This window comes from Microcaecilia unicolor, chromosome 10, assembly GCF_901765095.1.
Source record: "Microcaecilia unicolor chromosome 10, aMicUni1.1, whole genome shotgun sequence".
In the NCBI taxonomy this organism is placed as follows: Eukaryota; Metazoa; Chordata; class Amphibia; order Gymnophiona; family Siphonopidae; genus Microcaecilia; species Microcaecilia unicolor.
This window is the reverse complement of record NC_044040.1, coordinates 203,223,034-203,239,200: the sequence shown is the minus strand read 5'-3', so window position 1 is coordinate 203,239,200 and position 16,167 is coordinate 203,223,034. Positions and strand designations below refer to the sequence as shown.

General features: G+C 43.2%; 1 protein-coding gene across 2 annotated transcripts in view; it reads right to left on the bottom strand.

Moving 5' to 3' along the window:
* MFN1 (mitofusin 1) overlaps positions 1-12,685 on the bottom strand; it is a 45,175-nt gene extending 32,490 nt beyond the window's left edge. For both annotated transcript variants that reach the window (XM_030216890.1, XM_030216891.1), the window contains exons 1-3: positions 12,187-12,685; positions 8,016-8,151; positions 256-418 (exon numbers count right to left, since the gene is read on the bottom strand). In XM_030216890.1, coding sequence (XP_030072750.1) covers positions 256-418; positions 8,016-8,151; positions 12,187-12,301 — 414 coding nt within the window. In that variant the 5' untranslated portion in view covers positions 12,302-12,685. The remainder of the gene's footprint in view (positions 1-255; positions 419-8,015; positions 8,152-12,186) is intronic.
* Between the last annotated feature and the right edge of the window lie 3,482 nt (positions 12,686-16,167).

The window sequence follows — 16,167 nt, the reverse complement described above, 5'->3', positions numbered from 1 at the left end:
AATCCGCATTGAACCGAAAGGTATATGGTAGAATATAAGTTTTATTATGTTATTTCAGACACAAAACTATAGTTACATTACCAGTTTTCAACACACATTGCAGTGCAAACACAATTGTAACTGTGTGATGTTTGTATCTCAGGATGCAGACTAAAAACCAAAGTGTTCTTCTGTTCCACACAAAAGAATAGACATATTATGTATCCAAGCAGTCAAATCCAACTTGCTTCATACACAATGTTCAGATACTGATACCTTTACACTCTTCTCTTCTTCTGATCCTTCAGTTAGCAGATAAGCTTTGTCACCATCTGTTCCCTCCACACTGAGAAAGCAATTTGTGGTGTGTCCGATGCCACTAGGAAGCACTTTATCCCACAACATTGAGTTGATCACTGTGCTCTTTCCACTGCTCGTTCTAAAAGAAAGAGAGCAGAATAGAAGTGTGAACACACACAGCAGAGCTCCAAAATGTTTTCCTTTCCTTGAGTCCTTCCAGACCAGTCCAGAACCTGTGGTTGTGTCCATCGACCAGGAAGAGGAGACAGGGAATAAGTTATTGTGAATCCCACCATATAAGGGCTCCCTGCAGACTCCACCTTTTAGTATTTTGATAACAAAGCAATGGTGACTGCCATGAAAACTTTGTAGAAATTCACCTTTTCCTTCTGAACTCCAATATAGCATCATGTAGGTATTTGTTTTTTACAGAAACTGTAAGAATTAGCAAACATAAAATATGCACATGACCATATGAAACAAACATATGATTAAAAAGACTGGGTGGGAAGCAGGACTGGTCTGGTGGAACTCAGCAGGTACGACCTAATTTCACTTTGCTTATCATTTCCACCAGATCAGTCCAGAACCTGTGGAGTGTAGCAAAGCACTTCTTAAGGTGTGTGGGATTACTTCCTGCCCTAAGGACTCTGGCTCCAAAAGCCATATGCTTTTGTAGCCACATCAAGCCTATAGTGTCTAGCCAAGTGTGCAAAGAGGACCAAGTCGCCACTCTACAAATGTCATCTGGTGTAACCACATGCACCTCTGCCCAAGAGGTACCCCTTGTGGAATGTGCTCTTTTCTGCATATATTTCAGCAGGTAAGCATGTCCTTAATCCATCTTCCAAGAATGGCTTTAGAAATAATGGCCCTTCCTAGCTCCTCCAAAAAAGACAAACTGTCCAATGTTCAAAAATCATTAGTCACATCCTTATCGGGCGGTATTCACAACAACCCGTCCTCTGTCTCCATCTGCAGGTTAACGGATACAACTTAGAGTTTCTGGACTGGTCTGGGGGGGCCTATAAGGAAAAGAAAATGAGCACCTATCAAAGCCTTTGAACAGCTCCAATGGTCAAGTGAGATGTAACTAGATACTATCTACCAAAGTAGCAGTTTGCTGACAGAACAGACTAAAGCTCCTGTTCCTCAAGTGTTATTTTATTTAATGATACTTGAAGACATACCTCACCAAGCTAGTACTCAAGGCGATTTACAATTCAGTGTCCACATACAATAAAACAACTTTTAACCCCACCTCAACCCTCTTCTCCTTTTCCTCCCAATCTACTTTGAGATATATTTTCAAAGAGCTTAAGACTTACAAAGTTATATCACTTCATGCATCTGATGAACTGGACTGTGGTCCTTGAAAGCACAGGCTTCAATTAAAAGTTAGTCCAGGATTGTCCAAGTTCATTCCTGGAGAGCTGCAGAGTGGTTAGATTTTCAGGATATCCCCTAGCTTTGCATACAATGGAGATAGTGAATATGCAAAGCTCTCTCATGCATATTAATTAGGGGGTTAAAAATTTGAGCTGAACTTGCAACAAACCTGGGTTAGTCTATAAGATGCCACCTACCTCTATCAATTTTGTTACATCAGACTAAAACACAAGTGGGTGATAAGGAGAAATTAGATCTTACCTGCTAATTTGCTTTCCTTTAGTCCCTCCGGACCGGACCAGGATTGGACTGATGGGTTGTGCTCGCCTACCAGCAGGTGGAGACTGAGAAAAAACTCTGACTCTAGAGAGCCAATAGGAGCCCTGGCCATGTGACCTTAGCCTCAGTATTTGAATAACAAAGCAGGAAAGAAAGAAAGACCTTCTGTGCCGTATGGAATCCTAGCAGCCACAAAGCACTCGGCAATGCCAAGTATCAGAGCTCACCAGCAACTCTCACCAGAGAAGTGGTATGGCCCGATATGTATTACAGCTCACCAGCAACTCTCACTAGAGAAGTGGTATGGCTCACTTGTACTATAGCTCACCAGCAACTCTCACCAGAGAAGCGATATGGCTCACATGTAATATAGCTCACCAGCAACTCTCCCCAGAGAAGTGGTATGGCTCACGCATAATATAGCTCACCCGCAACTCTCACCAGAGAAGTGGTATGGCTCACTTAAGATTTTATATATATTCCATCAACTGAGCTTACCAGCAACTCTCACCAGAAAAGTGGTAAATCATATTTAAGGTTTTATAGATATTCCAGCAACTGAGCTCAGCCACAACTCTCACCAGAGAAGTGGTATGGCGTATTTAAGGTTTTATAGATAGATTCCAGCAATTGAGCTCACCAGCAACCACCAGAGAAGTGGTATAGACCACGTAAAGTTCTGTATATATATAGTATTGTTCCACGAATCGTAAAGGAATGAATACACTTCCTACTGAATACACTTCCTACTTAATAAAAGAAGCTAAAGAGTAGAGAGAACATGGGAGGGGCCTGGTCCGGTCCGGAGGGACTAAAGGAAAGCAAATTAGCAGGTAAGATCTAATTTCTCCTTCCTTAGCGTCCCTCCGGACCGGACCAGGATTGGACTGATGGGAAGTACCAAAGCAGTAATCTGAAGGGAGGGACCCTATGAAAACTGCAGAGAAATGTTCATGCTGCATAGGCCACCTGGCGACAACTAACATGTAGTGTGTCCCAATGAGCAAAATAAAATGAAACTAGGACTAAGTTGCCAACTTACCAATGTGCACCGAGAGCACCAAAAATCGCCGTAGTAAGAATAGAGCCCGCTTCTGAAGTTGTGGAATATGTTGTAATACGCTGTGGAACTGCCCTCTCAGCGAGAAGAGAAATAGACATTCTCATTTCCTTGATCCTTCGCGATATAGCGGGTTAGAAACAATGAAAAACTTTTACGCCTACTGGCTAGAAGGACAAAACCAATAAGAAAAACCCGATTGGGAAAGGTGAAAACTTTAAACTACAGCAGACCGAAAAGAAGTTACCAACCGTAGAAGTATTCCACACATAGATCTACTTGCTGCAATGGCTACTGGGAAACACTGCTTGAAGAGGAAAACTTTATAGAAAAAGTTATGGCTACTAGAAAACAGAACTTTAAGAGTCTGTTCACCTAGTTCACCTAGCTGGTGGACGAAGCGGGAGGTACAGGTGCAGGACTCCTTTAAGAAACCGCTTTGACAGTGGATGCTGCATAAGCGTGCGGTTGTCAACAGTATCATGCATCACTGATAGAGCTGCCAAATGAACTCTAATGGATGAGTAAGACAGACAAGATTTCGCAAGATGCAGAAGATATTCCAAAACATGCAAAATGGATACTGTTTGTGGAATGAAGTGGCGAGAGGAGTACCACAGAGTGAACCGTCGCCACTTTGATTCATAGGACTTTAATGTAGATTCCTGTCTGGAAGCAATTAAAACTTGAAGTACTTCCTGCGAAAATATCAAAGATGTTGCAGACCCAGTAACCACGCCATAAGTTTGAGTGACTGGGGGTCCGGATGTAGAAGGGTGCCTTGGTTCTGCGTAAACACCTAGTGAGATGATGGAAGAAACGCATAAAGAAGGCTGAAAAACCCCTGCTGGACGTTGGCATCTGTCCCTGTCTCCGTCAAGACTGTTGCTGAACGGAAGAAGCAAGAAATGTTCGTGAGCCTGAAGGCAAAAAGAGATAGCCCTGAAGTGTCGCAGTGAGGAAGTAAGGCTGAAAAAATGAGAGTCCATTCACCTAAAAGCAGGGTGACACAACTAAGAAAAAATGAGTACAAACTCAAGAGTATACTCTTAACTCCTCCTTGGCGGATGACATAACCCATTGCCATGGCAAGGACCAACATAGCTCTCTCCGCCTTGTTTGTCAGTAGGGAAAACAAAATTCACCCGAAGGTAAAACGAATTGCTGAGGTCCCCCAGAAAAAAAATATATACAAACAAGCTTCTGCCAAAAAGTGTACTGCACGAAGCATCCCAATGACAGAACTAAGATTCTTGAGATAACTAGATGACACTTAAATAGTGCGATTGATGACCCTGAGATTCGCAATAGGATGAAGGAAAATTCCTTCTTGGGCATTAGAAAGTAAAATTGCATTCTGCAGAATAGAGCGAGGAAATGGCCGAAGGCCCAAGGTCACCAAGAAAAATATAAACTGGGGTGTTTGCAGAGGAGACAAAAGACTGTGCGCCAACCTGACTAAACAAAGAGAAAATCAGAGATATCTGATGAGAGATCAAATGAGAGATCAAATAAGAGGCCTGGCTACAATCACCACCCAACCTAGAGACTGTAAGAAATGCAACACCCGGTGCGTGACCTGAGAACTCTGCTGATAAGACTTTCTCCAATTAGGCAGTCGTCTAGGTAAGAATGAAATGACCCTAAGAGCGCAATGAACATCCTCTTAGATCTATAAAAGAACGGAAGAGAGAGTACTGCTGAAAATGACCGGTTAATGCATAAGCAAAAAACTAGCCATTCTCTGGATCCTGAGGAGAAGAGGAAGGGTGACCAAGGACACCAGTTAAATAGGGCTACAAACTCCAACCCTATCTCTATGGCGTTCCATAGTTGGGTAAGTTCTGAATATAGAAAGTTCTGAATATAGGAGTCCACCAGCTATGGTAGTACGCTCCGGACAGAAAAAAATTGTCCCAGTATGAACGTCTGATTCACCGGCCTGTAATTTCTTGGATCTCCCTAATCCACATACCACTAATCCACGTACCACGGTCATGCGTCCTCCCTCACTGAGATGTAGATTGTAAGCTCCTTTGAGCAGGGAACGTCCTTCTTTGTTAATTTGTACAGCGCTGCGTAACCCTAGTAGCGCTCTAGAAATGTTAAGTAGTAGTAGTAGTACCAGACTCACACCCAATAGATATGAATGTTGAGCTTGTTTCAGGTTAAAACACCGAACCTAGGCCCAGGGTCCCCGGTGTTCCTAGTGGTGAACAGCCATGGCAAATATTGTATGCGTTAGTTTGCAGAATTACTGCAAAGCCTTGCTTTTGGAGCAGAGATTTCTGTTCGATACTCTTGTGAGAGGTTTTTTTTTTGTTTTTTTTTTTCTTTTCTTTAATGCTGTTCTGGCTGTAGAAAGGTGGACATTTGAGCTTCCCCAGAATGGCAAAACTTATGTACCTATGCCCATTAGATATGAATGCTGGACTTGATGGACTTTAGGCCTTACCCAGCATAACCATACTTATGTACCTATGGTATAAATACACAGGAAGTGAGTGAATCCCCTTCCAATTGAAAGAACACTCTGGAGTGAAGGCGCATAGAATGAAAATGAAAAAGGACAAACTTGGAAATTACCTGTAACGAAAAAAGTGAAGTTGTGCCACAGCCACTTGGTGAAGGCAGTGTAGACAAGACTGTATCTGAATTCAAGAAAGCTTGATATAACATCAGGTCTCTAAGGAAGAGGAAGAGATAGCAGATGGTATGTATAGGCATACTGGACCAAACCAGGATGTTTATAATCTGCCAATGCTGAACTGATAGAGTAGAGACAAACACGAGTAGATGGTTTGAGGACCGTCCACTATCTTTAAGTGAAAGGATGACTTTATTCTCTAAGTGACCATATGTCCTGTAAAAACCAGAAGAAAGCTAAAATGAAAAATGAGAGGCTTCAAGGCAGTTGGAAAAGAAGGGAAGACATGAATAAAGCATGCCTGCTAAGGCAGCTGAGTGATTGGGAGCTTGGTAGACAGGACTGTCCCTCAGAGAATATGAAAGAGCTGATATATCCCCATGGCATCTGAACAATATACTGTATGCCTCTAGAGAAGGCTTCTTAAAGTCGGAAAAAGAAAACACTGTATAACACTACAGCCATTGAGAGTGTCTGTTAAGTTCTTAAAACACTATATAACATCATAGGCATGGAGTAAAATGCTTGAAAGGAACTAATATATTATGGTCAGAATTGCAAAGTACCAATCAATTGACTCTTAGACAATGTAGTCCTATTCACCAGGGAATGAGAAAGACAGAAATTTACTCTATGCCTATAGAGAAAGTTTCTAAAGTTCTTAAAACACTGTATAATACTACAGCTATTGAGGAAAATGCTTGAAATGAATTATGATATTATGATAAGATGTAGATTTTCCACCAGGCAATGAAAAATGACTGAGCACCAGAAAAAACTAGTGTTAACAGCCCCGTGATACATAGAAATTTAAAAGAAGAAAAGCTTGTTATATATTCATATATGAAAGGAGCCCCCTTTCAACCAAATATTGCCTGCTGATGTGAAGAGCATTTTAGAATACGCCGTTCAGCACATACAAAAGTGTACACATCTTGGAGCCGAACTGTTCTATGAACTGCAGCCTTACCTTCAGCAGAGAGATCCCCGACTGATAAGATGGAGGGAGAAACAAAATGGCCGCCGTTCGCTCCACTGGCCCTGTGGCGATCGTCGACAGCGCGCCCGACACCTCCGAACAAGCGGAGCCCAGTGGAACAGCGAAGAAACAACAGCCGGCGAAAAAGGCCCCGAAAAAACTGGAGGCAGCACCGGACCCGAAGAAACCTTGAAGGGAGAGCAAAATTTACACGTTCCGGCTGCGTGAACTGCGCGACGCTGACCGACAGCAGCTGTTTGAACTTTTAAGCCATATCGGAAAAAACAGGTGGCCGCGCTTATGCGGTTCGCCCATTTCTTTTTTTTTTTTTTTTTTTTTTCATTTGTTTAAACTGCCGCCGCCAAAACGCAAGAAAATGGAGGAAATTAAATCTGACGAGAAAAATCGCTGTTTAAAGTCACAGATACTGAATTATTTTCTTCCGTTTTTTTTTTTTTTTATAACCCCTCAATCATAATAAAACACTGGAGCTGCCTGCTCGTTAGAAGTCTGGGGAAAGAAAGGCTGCTTCTTTGAATTTCCTTTTATTTGATTTAATTCTTTTAAAGCAGCTACCTGTTAAAAGTGGCTGCCTCTCCCAAAGACGGTACACCTTTCCAGAGAAAGGGACGGCCCTTCCCTGCTAAGCCAGGGAGATGGGGAGGAAGGGGGGTGGACTCGAGACACCCGAGTTTAACACCCCCGAGGCTGTCAAAGAAAGAAGAGAAAGGAAACCCTGTCAAGCCTCTAAATAAGATTCCAGGCACAGAAGAATTATCACAAATATCTGTAATATCTAAAGAGAAAAGGAGAGAGACTAATGGGCTCACTTCCTACCTGCTGGGAGACTGAGAAAATACTGAGGCTAAGGTCACATGGCCAGGGCTCCTATTGGCTCTCTAGAGTCAGAGTTTTTTCTCAGTCTCCACCTGCTGGTAGGCGAGCACAACCCATCAGTCCAATCCTGGTCCGGTCCGGAGGGACGCTAAGGAATGAATGTTATTTTACACATAACCTGTATGTCCAGGGAGTATATGGGTAACAAGAACATACTGTCCAACATATAGAAAAGTTATCTTCATTTAAAGGCAAAAGATCTTTATTTAAATGGGATGTACTCATATGCATGAAAAAGAACACAAAAATGGGATGTTCTTCCAAAGTCATTATACTCCTCAGAGCCTGGTACTCAAATCATAGCAAATTAACAAATTACAATGTGAATTTCTGGACATTTCCATCTAGAGCAGGCCTCTAATGAACAGATCTAGCATTCAAGTTGTTTGTGCACGATCTGTGAAGTTAATGTTCACTAATGCTTAAGGAGGCGTTAGGCGACACTTGCTAAGAAGTTACTTTGGCAGAACATTACATTACATTACCTTCCAAAGAACGCTACTTTCATGTGTCTTCGAGACAGCATCTCGCCAATGACTGCCAGCTTTGTTTTATAGGCCTGTATTGCAGACAATTTATCTTCTGTCACTATATTTCCTAATTCTGGATTCATAAATGTGGCTGTTAAGCAGAAAGACAAGAATTATAACAGATGAAACAGTAATGTAAGAACTTCACTGTTTCAAATAGGTTTCCCAAATTTCACTTTATCACAGTATGCCATTGCTATTGAAAATCAAAGCATGAAAAAAAAAAAAAAAGAGAGGCTCAAGTAAAAACACCAGCAAGGGAGCCAATAGGTTATCAAGGAAATCACAGGCAAACCGGTGAAGAACCCAAAACAGTAAAACCAATGATCAATGAAAAAGTGTATGTTCACTGGATTCCTTTGTATTTACTGTGTCTAAATAGATTATGATAAGCAAATCCCTAAGTTAATCTTTTCATCTTCCCCTTGAATGAGACATGCAAGTAGAAACAAAACAAAGCCCATCAGACATTTAAATAATACACACATACCCCCATTCATTCTGTACATTTAATATTTTTCAGTAACGTTTATCAAGACATACTACAGCATGACGTTTACCCACTCCTACCCTAGCTAAGCTAATGTTCAAGCACCTTTCTGACCTCATTTGTAATTTTCTTTAAACAATCCCCTTATTTACTTATTCCTGTTACTCTATTTTATCTATATGTTCCATCTTTGCTTATACCCTAGACTATGAAAATGTTTTATTAAGTATTATGTTGACATTAAGGGGCATAATTGAACGTGAACGCCCATCTCCATGGGCGTTTATCTCCGAGGACGGGTCCGCGAAGGGGCGGGCCAGACCGTATTTTCGAAAAATATGAGCGTCCATCTTTTGTTTCGATAATACGGTTTGTGCCGGGCAAATGCATCGCATTTGGGTGGATTTGAGCTGGGCAGTATCGGTTTTCAGCGATAATGGAAACCGAAGGCGCCCAGCTCAAAAACGAACAAATCCAAGGCATTTGGTCATGGGAGGGGTCAGGATTCGTAGTGCACTGGTCCCCCTCACATGCCAGGACACCAACTGGGCACCCTAGGGGGCACTTCTAACAATTAAAAAAAAAATTAAAATACCTCCCAAGTCCATAGCTCCCTTACCTTGGGTGCTGAGCCCCCCAAATCCCCCCCAAAACCCACTGCCCACAACTCTACACCATTACCATAGCACTTATGGCTGAAGAGAGGCACCTAGATGTGGGTACAGTGGGTTTTGGAGTCGGTTTGGAGCGCTCCCATTTAGCAGCACAAGTGTAACAGGTAGGGGGGGGATGGGCCTGGGTCCCCCTGCCTGAAGTCCACTGCACCCACTAACAACTGCTCCAGGGACCTGCATACTGCTGTGATGGAGCTGGGTATGACATTTGAGGCTGGCATACAGACTGGAAAAAAAGTTTTTAAAGTTCTTTTTATTTGGTGGGGGTGGGGGTTAGTGACCATTGGGGGAGTAAGGGGAGGTCATCCGGGCAGTTGGGGCACTTTTTGGGGACTTGTTCGTGAAAAAAAAAGGGTCCAAAAAAAGTGACCCAAATTCTCGCTTCTGGCGCCCTTCTTTTTTCCATTATCGCGCAGAGCGCGCCCATCTCTCCTCGGCCGATAAACATGCCCCAGTCCCGCCTTCACCACGCTTCCAACGCGCCCCCGTCAATTTTGTCTGGTCCCGCGACAGACTGCAGCTGGAGGCGCCCAAAATCGGCTTTCGATTATACCGATTTGGGCGCCCATGAGAGAAAGGCGCCCATCTCCCGATTTGGGTCGAAATATGGGCGTCTTTCTCTTTCCAAAATAAGCTGGATTGTAATGTAGCATACCGTAATTGTTTATTCCTTATGTTTGACTTATTCTTGATGTACACCACCTTGAGTGAATTCCTTCAAAAAGGCGATAAAATACATTCTAATAAAATGATAAATAAGACAGCTTCTTAATTTCTGAAGAGTGCTCTTCACAACCTGTCACTATTTTTTATGGTCTTTTGTTCTGAAAGAATGTTTAAGCTGTCCAATAATCCCAGACACAGTCAGTGGGTATTCAGTGTTCTATGAGTTCCGATTCAGTTTTTCAAAAAGGCTTACCAAAACAGTCCAAATGTATTAAGGAAAGGAACTGAGATCCTTTTCTAACTGTAACAGCCTCTAAAGTTTTTCTTAGGACAGAACACACCAGTGTCAACTTTCCAGTTCTCATAGGATCCAAGTTGTTGATTCCATTTGGGAATCTCATGCAAATCAGAGGCACATAAATTCTACAAATGGCTCAAAGCACCTAGCACATGCGCAGAACAGTCTCTCAGAAAGTGTCCATGTTCTCTGCATGTGCTAGGTGCTTTCCTTACCGAGCCGCTTGAATACCACCGCTTATACCCTTGCACGTTATCCTGGGCAATGGACAGAAAATGCAGCCTTCCCTTCCTCAAGCTCTCTGATTCAAAGTCAAGCGGTGGGCACTAACATATAGGGAGTTTTAGCCCAAAAATGTGTAAGACATCTCCTAAAGCACTATCAGCGGTCAAACTCTATCAGATCTGAGGTGGGTTGTTATTTTTGTAGTCATGAAAGAAGCAGAAGATGCCTTTTGTAATTCTTGTGCAGAGCTTTTACCCTACTGCTACTGACTGCTCCTGACCTGTCAGAAAATTTTACAAGTAGAAGGTAGGCACTCCTTTCTGTGCATCACACGGAATGATCATTATAATACTAATGAGCTCATTGTCGGTAGCTGCTACGGCATGCGGTTAATGCCACACAAAACCCCTTTGTGCATCGGATGCTACATAATGTTTGCTTTAGACCAGCTTCAACCAGTCTAAAGCAAACATTGCAACCACAGTAAGCTTTGTGCACTGGGCCCTGACTGGGTAAAAGTTTAGTTTATTCATTTATATTCCTCATATAACTATGCAGATAACAAGAAAACATACACAATCGTGAACAAAAAATAATAAAAACATACAGATTACATTAAAAAATATCATTCCATAGAAAAATTTGTGTTCAAAACTGATGCGACATGTACACATAGTTCTCAGGTCTAAAATGCCAGACCAAATGTGATTTTTTAAACAATTTTTTAAATTTAGTATCTGATGTCAACCTCATCTGTTCCGCTAAACAGTTCTACAATCTTGGACCCCCTATAGAAAAGTTTTTTTGCCTTGTTCCTCCAAAATACATTTTTCTTAATGCTGGAATAACCAACAGCCCTGCATTCATTGATCTCAAAAATCCAGCTGGTTGGTAAACCTCTAGAATTGTTCTCAAATAAAGATCAGATTCCAACTTCAAAGCCTTATGTATTAGTAATAATATTCTGAACTAAATTCAATCAGTCAAGATTTAAGATGGTACACACTAGATCCAGTGATCCCTTCTTTGGGTTTGTGTAGCTGTCAGGACCTATGGTTTTGCTTTGACTGCAGCTGCTTTTTGCTGTCCTATGTGATTACCTATTATTATTATTAGCATTTGTATAGCGCTACCAGACGCACGCAGCGCTGAACACCTGACACAAAGAGACAGCCCCTGCTCAAAAGAGCTCATAATCTAAGTAATACAGACAAACAAGACAGTTACGGCTGAGGGAAGTAATGGGTGATAAGGGAGGAAGGGACATGGGGAGGGCAATTGTGGCTAGGAGCTAAAAGCAGCAGTGAAAAGGTGGGTTTTCAGCATAGATTTGAAAATAGGTGCAGGAAGTCTATTGGCCACTGTCGGTGACAGGATGCTGGGCTAGATGGACCTTTGGTCTTTCCCAGTATGGCACTACTTATGTACTTATTCCAGGCATAAGGTGCCGCGAGAGAAAAGGAGCGAAGCCTGGAGTTAGCAGTGGAGGAGAAGGAGGACGACAGTGGATAATGGTTTGTCCAGTCCTGGGTGCTGCATGGTAATAACTTTAAGCCTCTAGGGCCATGGGGATCCCTAGGAGGCATATTTTCAAAGCACTTAGCCTTCCAAAGTTCCACAGAAACCTATCCTATGGAATTTTGGAAGGCTAAGTGCTTTGGAAATATGCCTCCTACTATACCTGAATGCAACTCACCTTCAGCCCCCAATGAAAAGGTGCAAGCTAAATAAGTAGGCAAATATAAAAGCGTGTAAACCTTAAAGGAAACTAACCTTCCACAAACTCTGCTCCTGCAGTGGCATAGTTCAACAGCTGCTCAAATATTGCTGTAATCGTCTTTTTGGCCTGCACAAAGTGCTTCAGGGGAGAGGCAGACGATTGCTCCATGATATAAATGGAAAAACAACGTGTAAACGACTTAAATCCGCCCAAAGTACATTAATTCGCAATCAACATGGCGCTAGTCACGAACACAACAACCTGCCTCAAATTTGCAAAGAAGTCATACATCGCAAACGAAAGGGTCGAATTGATGGGGCTGGGGTTGGCCTTGACCCGACCAACTTTTCCGCAGCTCTCCACAGCTGATTAAACTACAAAGGTCGGCGCTGCCCGCGCTGATCTCGCGAGGCTGAGTGTGGGAAAGCCGCGTGTCCACAAACGAGACTCCTTTTTAAAGTCCTGGGTCGGATTTTCTAACTCCCGTCCCTCTCTTCGGCTCTCAGCGACCGCGACTACCACCACCAGTACCTGACAGTCCGAAAGGGAAACACAGACTTTGCCTCTGCGCATGCGCAGCGGCGGCACAAACGCCACTACCGGCCGTAAAGTGTTGCTTCCGGTTCCAAAGTGACGTTTGGCTTAGTTTGGACCGAGGAGGTGAAGGCGGTTTACTAAACAGGAGTGGAAAGTCAGCCTATCTAGTCCATTGTAAGGAAGGAAGCCAATTAGGATGGTCTGCGTTTCTCCTTCCCAGCAGCCGCCGTCATCCCCGTTTACTCAAAAACAAAGCAAGCAAACCTATGAGCTGCTGCATCCACATTGTCGGGTTTTTATTTATTTTTTTTTTTATTGTTGTTGTTGGACCATCTGTAACAAGTCTAAAGCTGTTTCAATTGGATAGGCAGAGCTTAAAAGGTGGAGGTCAAAAGTGTTTTTTTTTTTTTTTAATTATTGGACAACTTTTTAATTTATTTGAAAGCTTCCCTTGTGTAGATAGAAATATCATGAAATAACAATTGAATATCACTAAAGCAGCTTAGAAAATCATTATAGCTGGTAAAAATAGCAATTTTAAACTGTATTTTGTGCTCATTCTTCTACACTAAAAACTAAATAAATACACTGTATACAATACAGATGGCAAATTTTCAGTGAGGATAGCCTGTTTCCTGATGGGTTCATCTTAAATGTTGTAATCTGCCTTGGGAAGCATGGTGTTATAAAGATGATGGTATATATTGAAATTAAATGGATGTTGAATTAAACTCTCCTTTCATTGGGCACATGTAATCTACTACTACTACTTAACATTTCTAAAGTGCTACTAGGGTTACGCAGCGCTGTACAATTTAACACATAAGGACAGTCCCTGCTCAAGGAGCTTACAATCTAAAAGACAAGTGTGTAGCCAGATGGTCAATTTTGGGTGGGTCTGAACCCAAGGTGGGTGGGCATGGAATTCTCCCCCCCCCCCCCCCCCCCCCACACACACCCCCCCCCCTCTGGTTTGCTCCTCTCCACCCCTCCCTGCCCACGAACCCCAAATATTAAATCCTTGAGCTGACAGAGATCCCCAACCCCTGCCAGGTGAAGATTTCCTCCTCCTCCTCGAGCAGCCAGCACTCTTCCAAATGGCAGCCGGCAGCACTTGCTTCAAACTGATGCTGCTGCTGGCAGACCGTGCATGCTCAGTGCTTTTCCATGGGCAAAAACTGACCATGTGCAGAAGGGCTGGTCTCAGCATCAGCTCAAGGCCAAGTGCTGCTGGTTGACATTTGGAAGAGTTCTGGCTGCCCAAGGAGAGAAAATCTTCAGCTGGCAAGGTTTGGGGATCCCTACCAGCCACAGCAAGTGTGTAATAATTTTAGGTTGGTCTGAGTCCAAAGGTCCACCTGTGGCTACACCACTGATGTAATCACATCTTCATCTGTTTTGTAGAACTTTACCTTTTAGATATAAGTCTTTGTGAGCGATATTGCGGAAGGGCTGTCTGGTAAGGTTTGTCTCTTTGCGGATGATACTAAACTCTGCAACAGGGTGGACACCCTGGAGGGTGTGAATGACATGAGGAAGGACCTAGCGAAGCTAGAGGAATGGACCTATATTTGGCAACTAAGGTTTAATTCCAAAAAATGCAGGGTCATGCACTTGGGTCGCAAAAATCTGAGGGAATGGTACAGCATAGTGGGTGTAGTACTGTATCACAGCAAAAGTCAAAATCAAGTCACTGAGAAAAACACTGACCCTACACAGCAATATAGCCCATGGAAAGGGGAACACACTGCTGTGCAGCTCATGATCTTGAAACCAGCACTAAAGGAAATCTCATTTGGGACCCATGAGGCAAAGCCAACAGCACCGAGGACTGAAGCAAAATTCCACTAATAATTGCCAGGAAATGAACACAAAGGGCTGTGCGCCCCGGGTAACCAGTGCTGTTGCATTATTATTGGTAAAACCGAAAAATGGCAGTGCTGCAAATCCCAAGCTATGAGAAGATAACCGCCCTAGAGCCCAAGAGGCTAAAAGAAGTAAAATAAAATGTGTGGGAGATGCGGTACCAATGTAACTGCTCCAGTATGGCTCTGAGCTGTTTTTTTTTTTTTTTTTAATATAGCAAGGAGCTTGGCATTAGGCATGATCAGAAATAAAATCCAAAAATAAAATGCAAAATAATCTAGCACCCTGACCAAAGGGGGAGGACCGAGTGGGCAGGAAATGCAGAAACAGACCCGTCAAAAGGCCAACCCGCTCCAAAAAAAAAAAAAATGCCTGTGAAGGCTGAGGATAAGAAAGGCAGTCGCTCGCTGAACAGCACCGTTAGCAACATCCACAACTACAGTCCCTTAAAGCAGCAGAAGCCCATTGCACAAGACAAAAAGATACAAAAAAATAAAGAACATTGACCCTTGAAAGAGCAGGGGAAAATCCTAGAGGCTGTGCCCTGGAAAACTTCCGCCAAACAATTCAGTGTCCCTGTTTTTTTTTTTTGGGGGGGGGGGGGGGCAAACTGACTGAAGACCCTAGCAAATACAGCAGTGTGCAGAAAACAAACGCGGGAGACCAGGCCACAGAGCCGTACCAGAGCCCCACCTCTCTGCAATCACCGATTGTGCACCTCCAGGGGAATGCAAAGGCCTGCTCAGTACTGAATAGGAACTGCCTGGCCATGCTAGATGTGGGCACAGAGCCCAGCTGCTTTTTTTTTTTTTTTTTAAACACATCCAAAGCAAGCAATTCAATATGGCAGCTGCAGGAGAGCAAACAACAGCTCCCGAGCCCACCAAAAACTGTGACACTGTCCCCCCTGGCCAACTCCATAAGACGTCCCCGACCTGCCAAGGAACCAGAGAGCGCACAAAACCATGCATAGCGGGACCTGACCAGGTTGGATAGAACCTCTACTGGAGAAAAGCCAAATAGCAGCTGCCTGGGCACATTAACAGGGAAAACTCACCCAGTACCATTGTGCTCCTGTCAAAGCAATGGAGAAAGGTTATCAAATGGTGCAAGCATAGTCCCAGCTACTGTAGCGCTGGAATGCAGAGAAAGGGTAGGGGAGGGACCTGGCACCACCAGGTGAACATAACAATAGCCATACTGGGTCAGACCAATGGTCCATCTAGCCCAGTACCCTGCATCCAGCAGTGGCCAATCTAGGTCACAAGTACCTGGCAGAAACCCAATTATTAGAAACCATTCCATGCCCCAGGGCAAGCAGTGGATTCCCCCATGTCCACCTCAATAACAGACTATGGACTTTCCTCCAGGAACTTGTCCAAACCTTTTTTTTTTTAAACCAGATTCACTAACCATCATTACCACATCCTCCGGCAATGAGTTCCAGAGCTTATTCTTTGAGTGAAAAAGTATTTCCTCCTATTTGTTTTAAAAGTATTTCCATGTAATTTCATTGAGTGTCCCCTAATCTTTGTACTTTTGAATGAGTGAAAAAAATTGATCCACCCGTTCCACACCACTCAGGATTTTGTAGGCCTCAAACATATCCCTCCTCAGCCATCCCTTTTCCA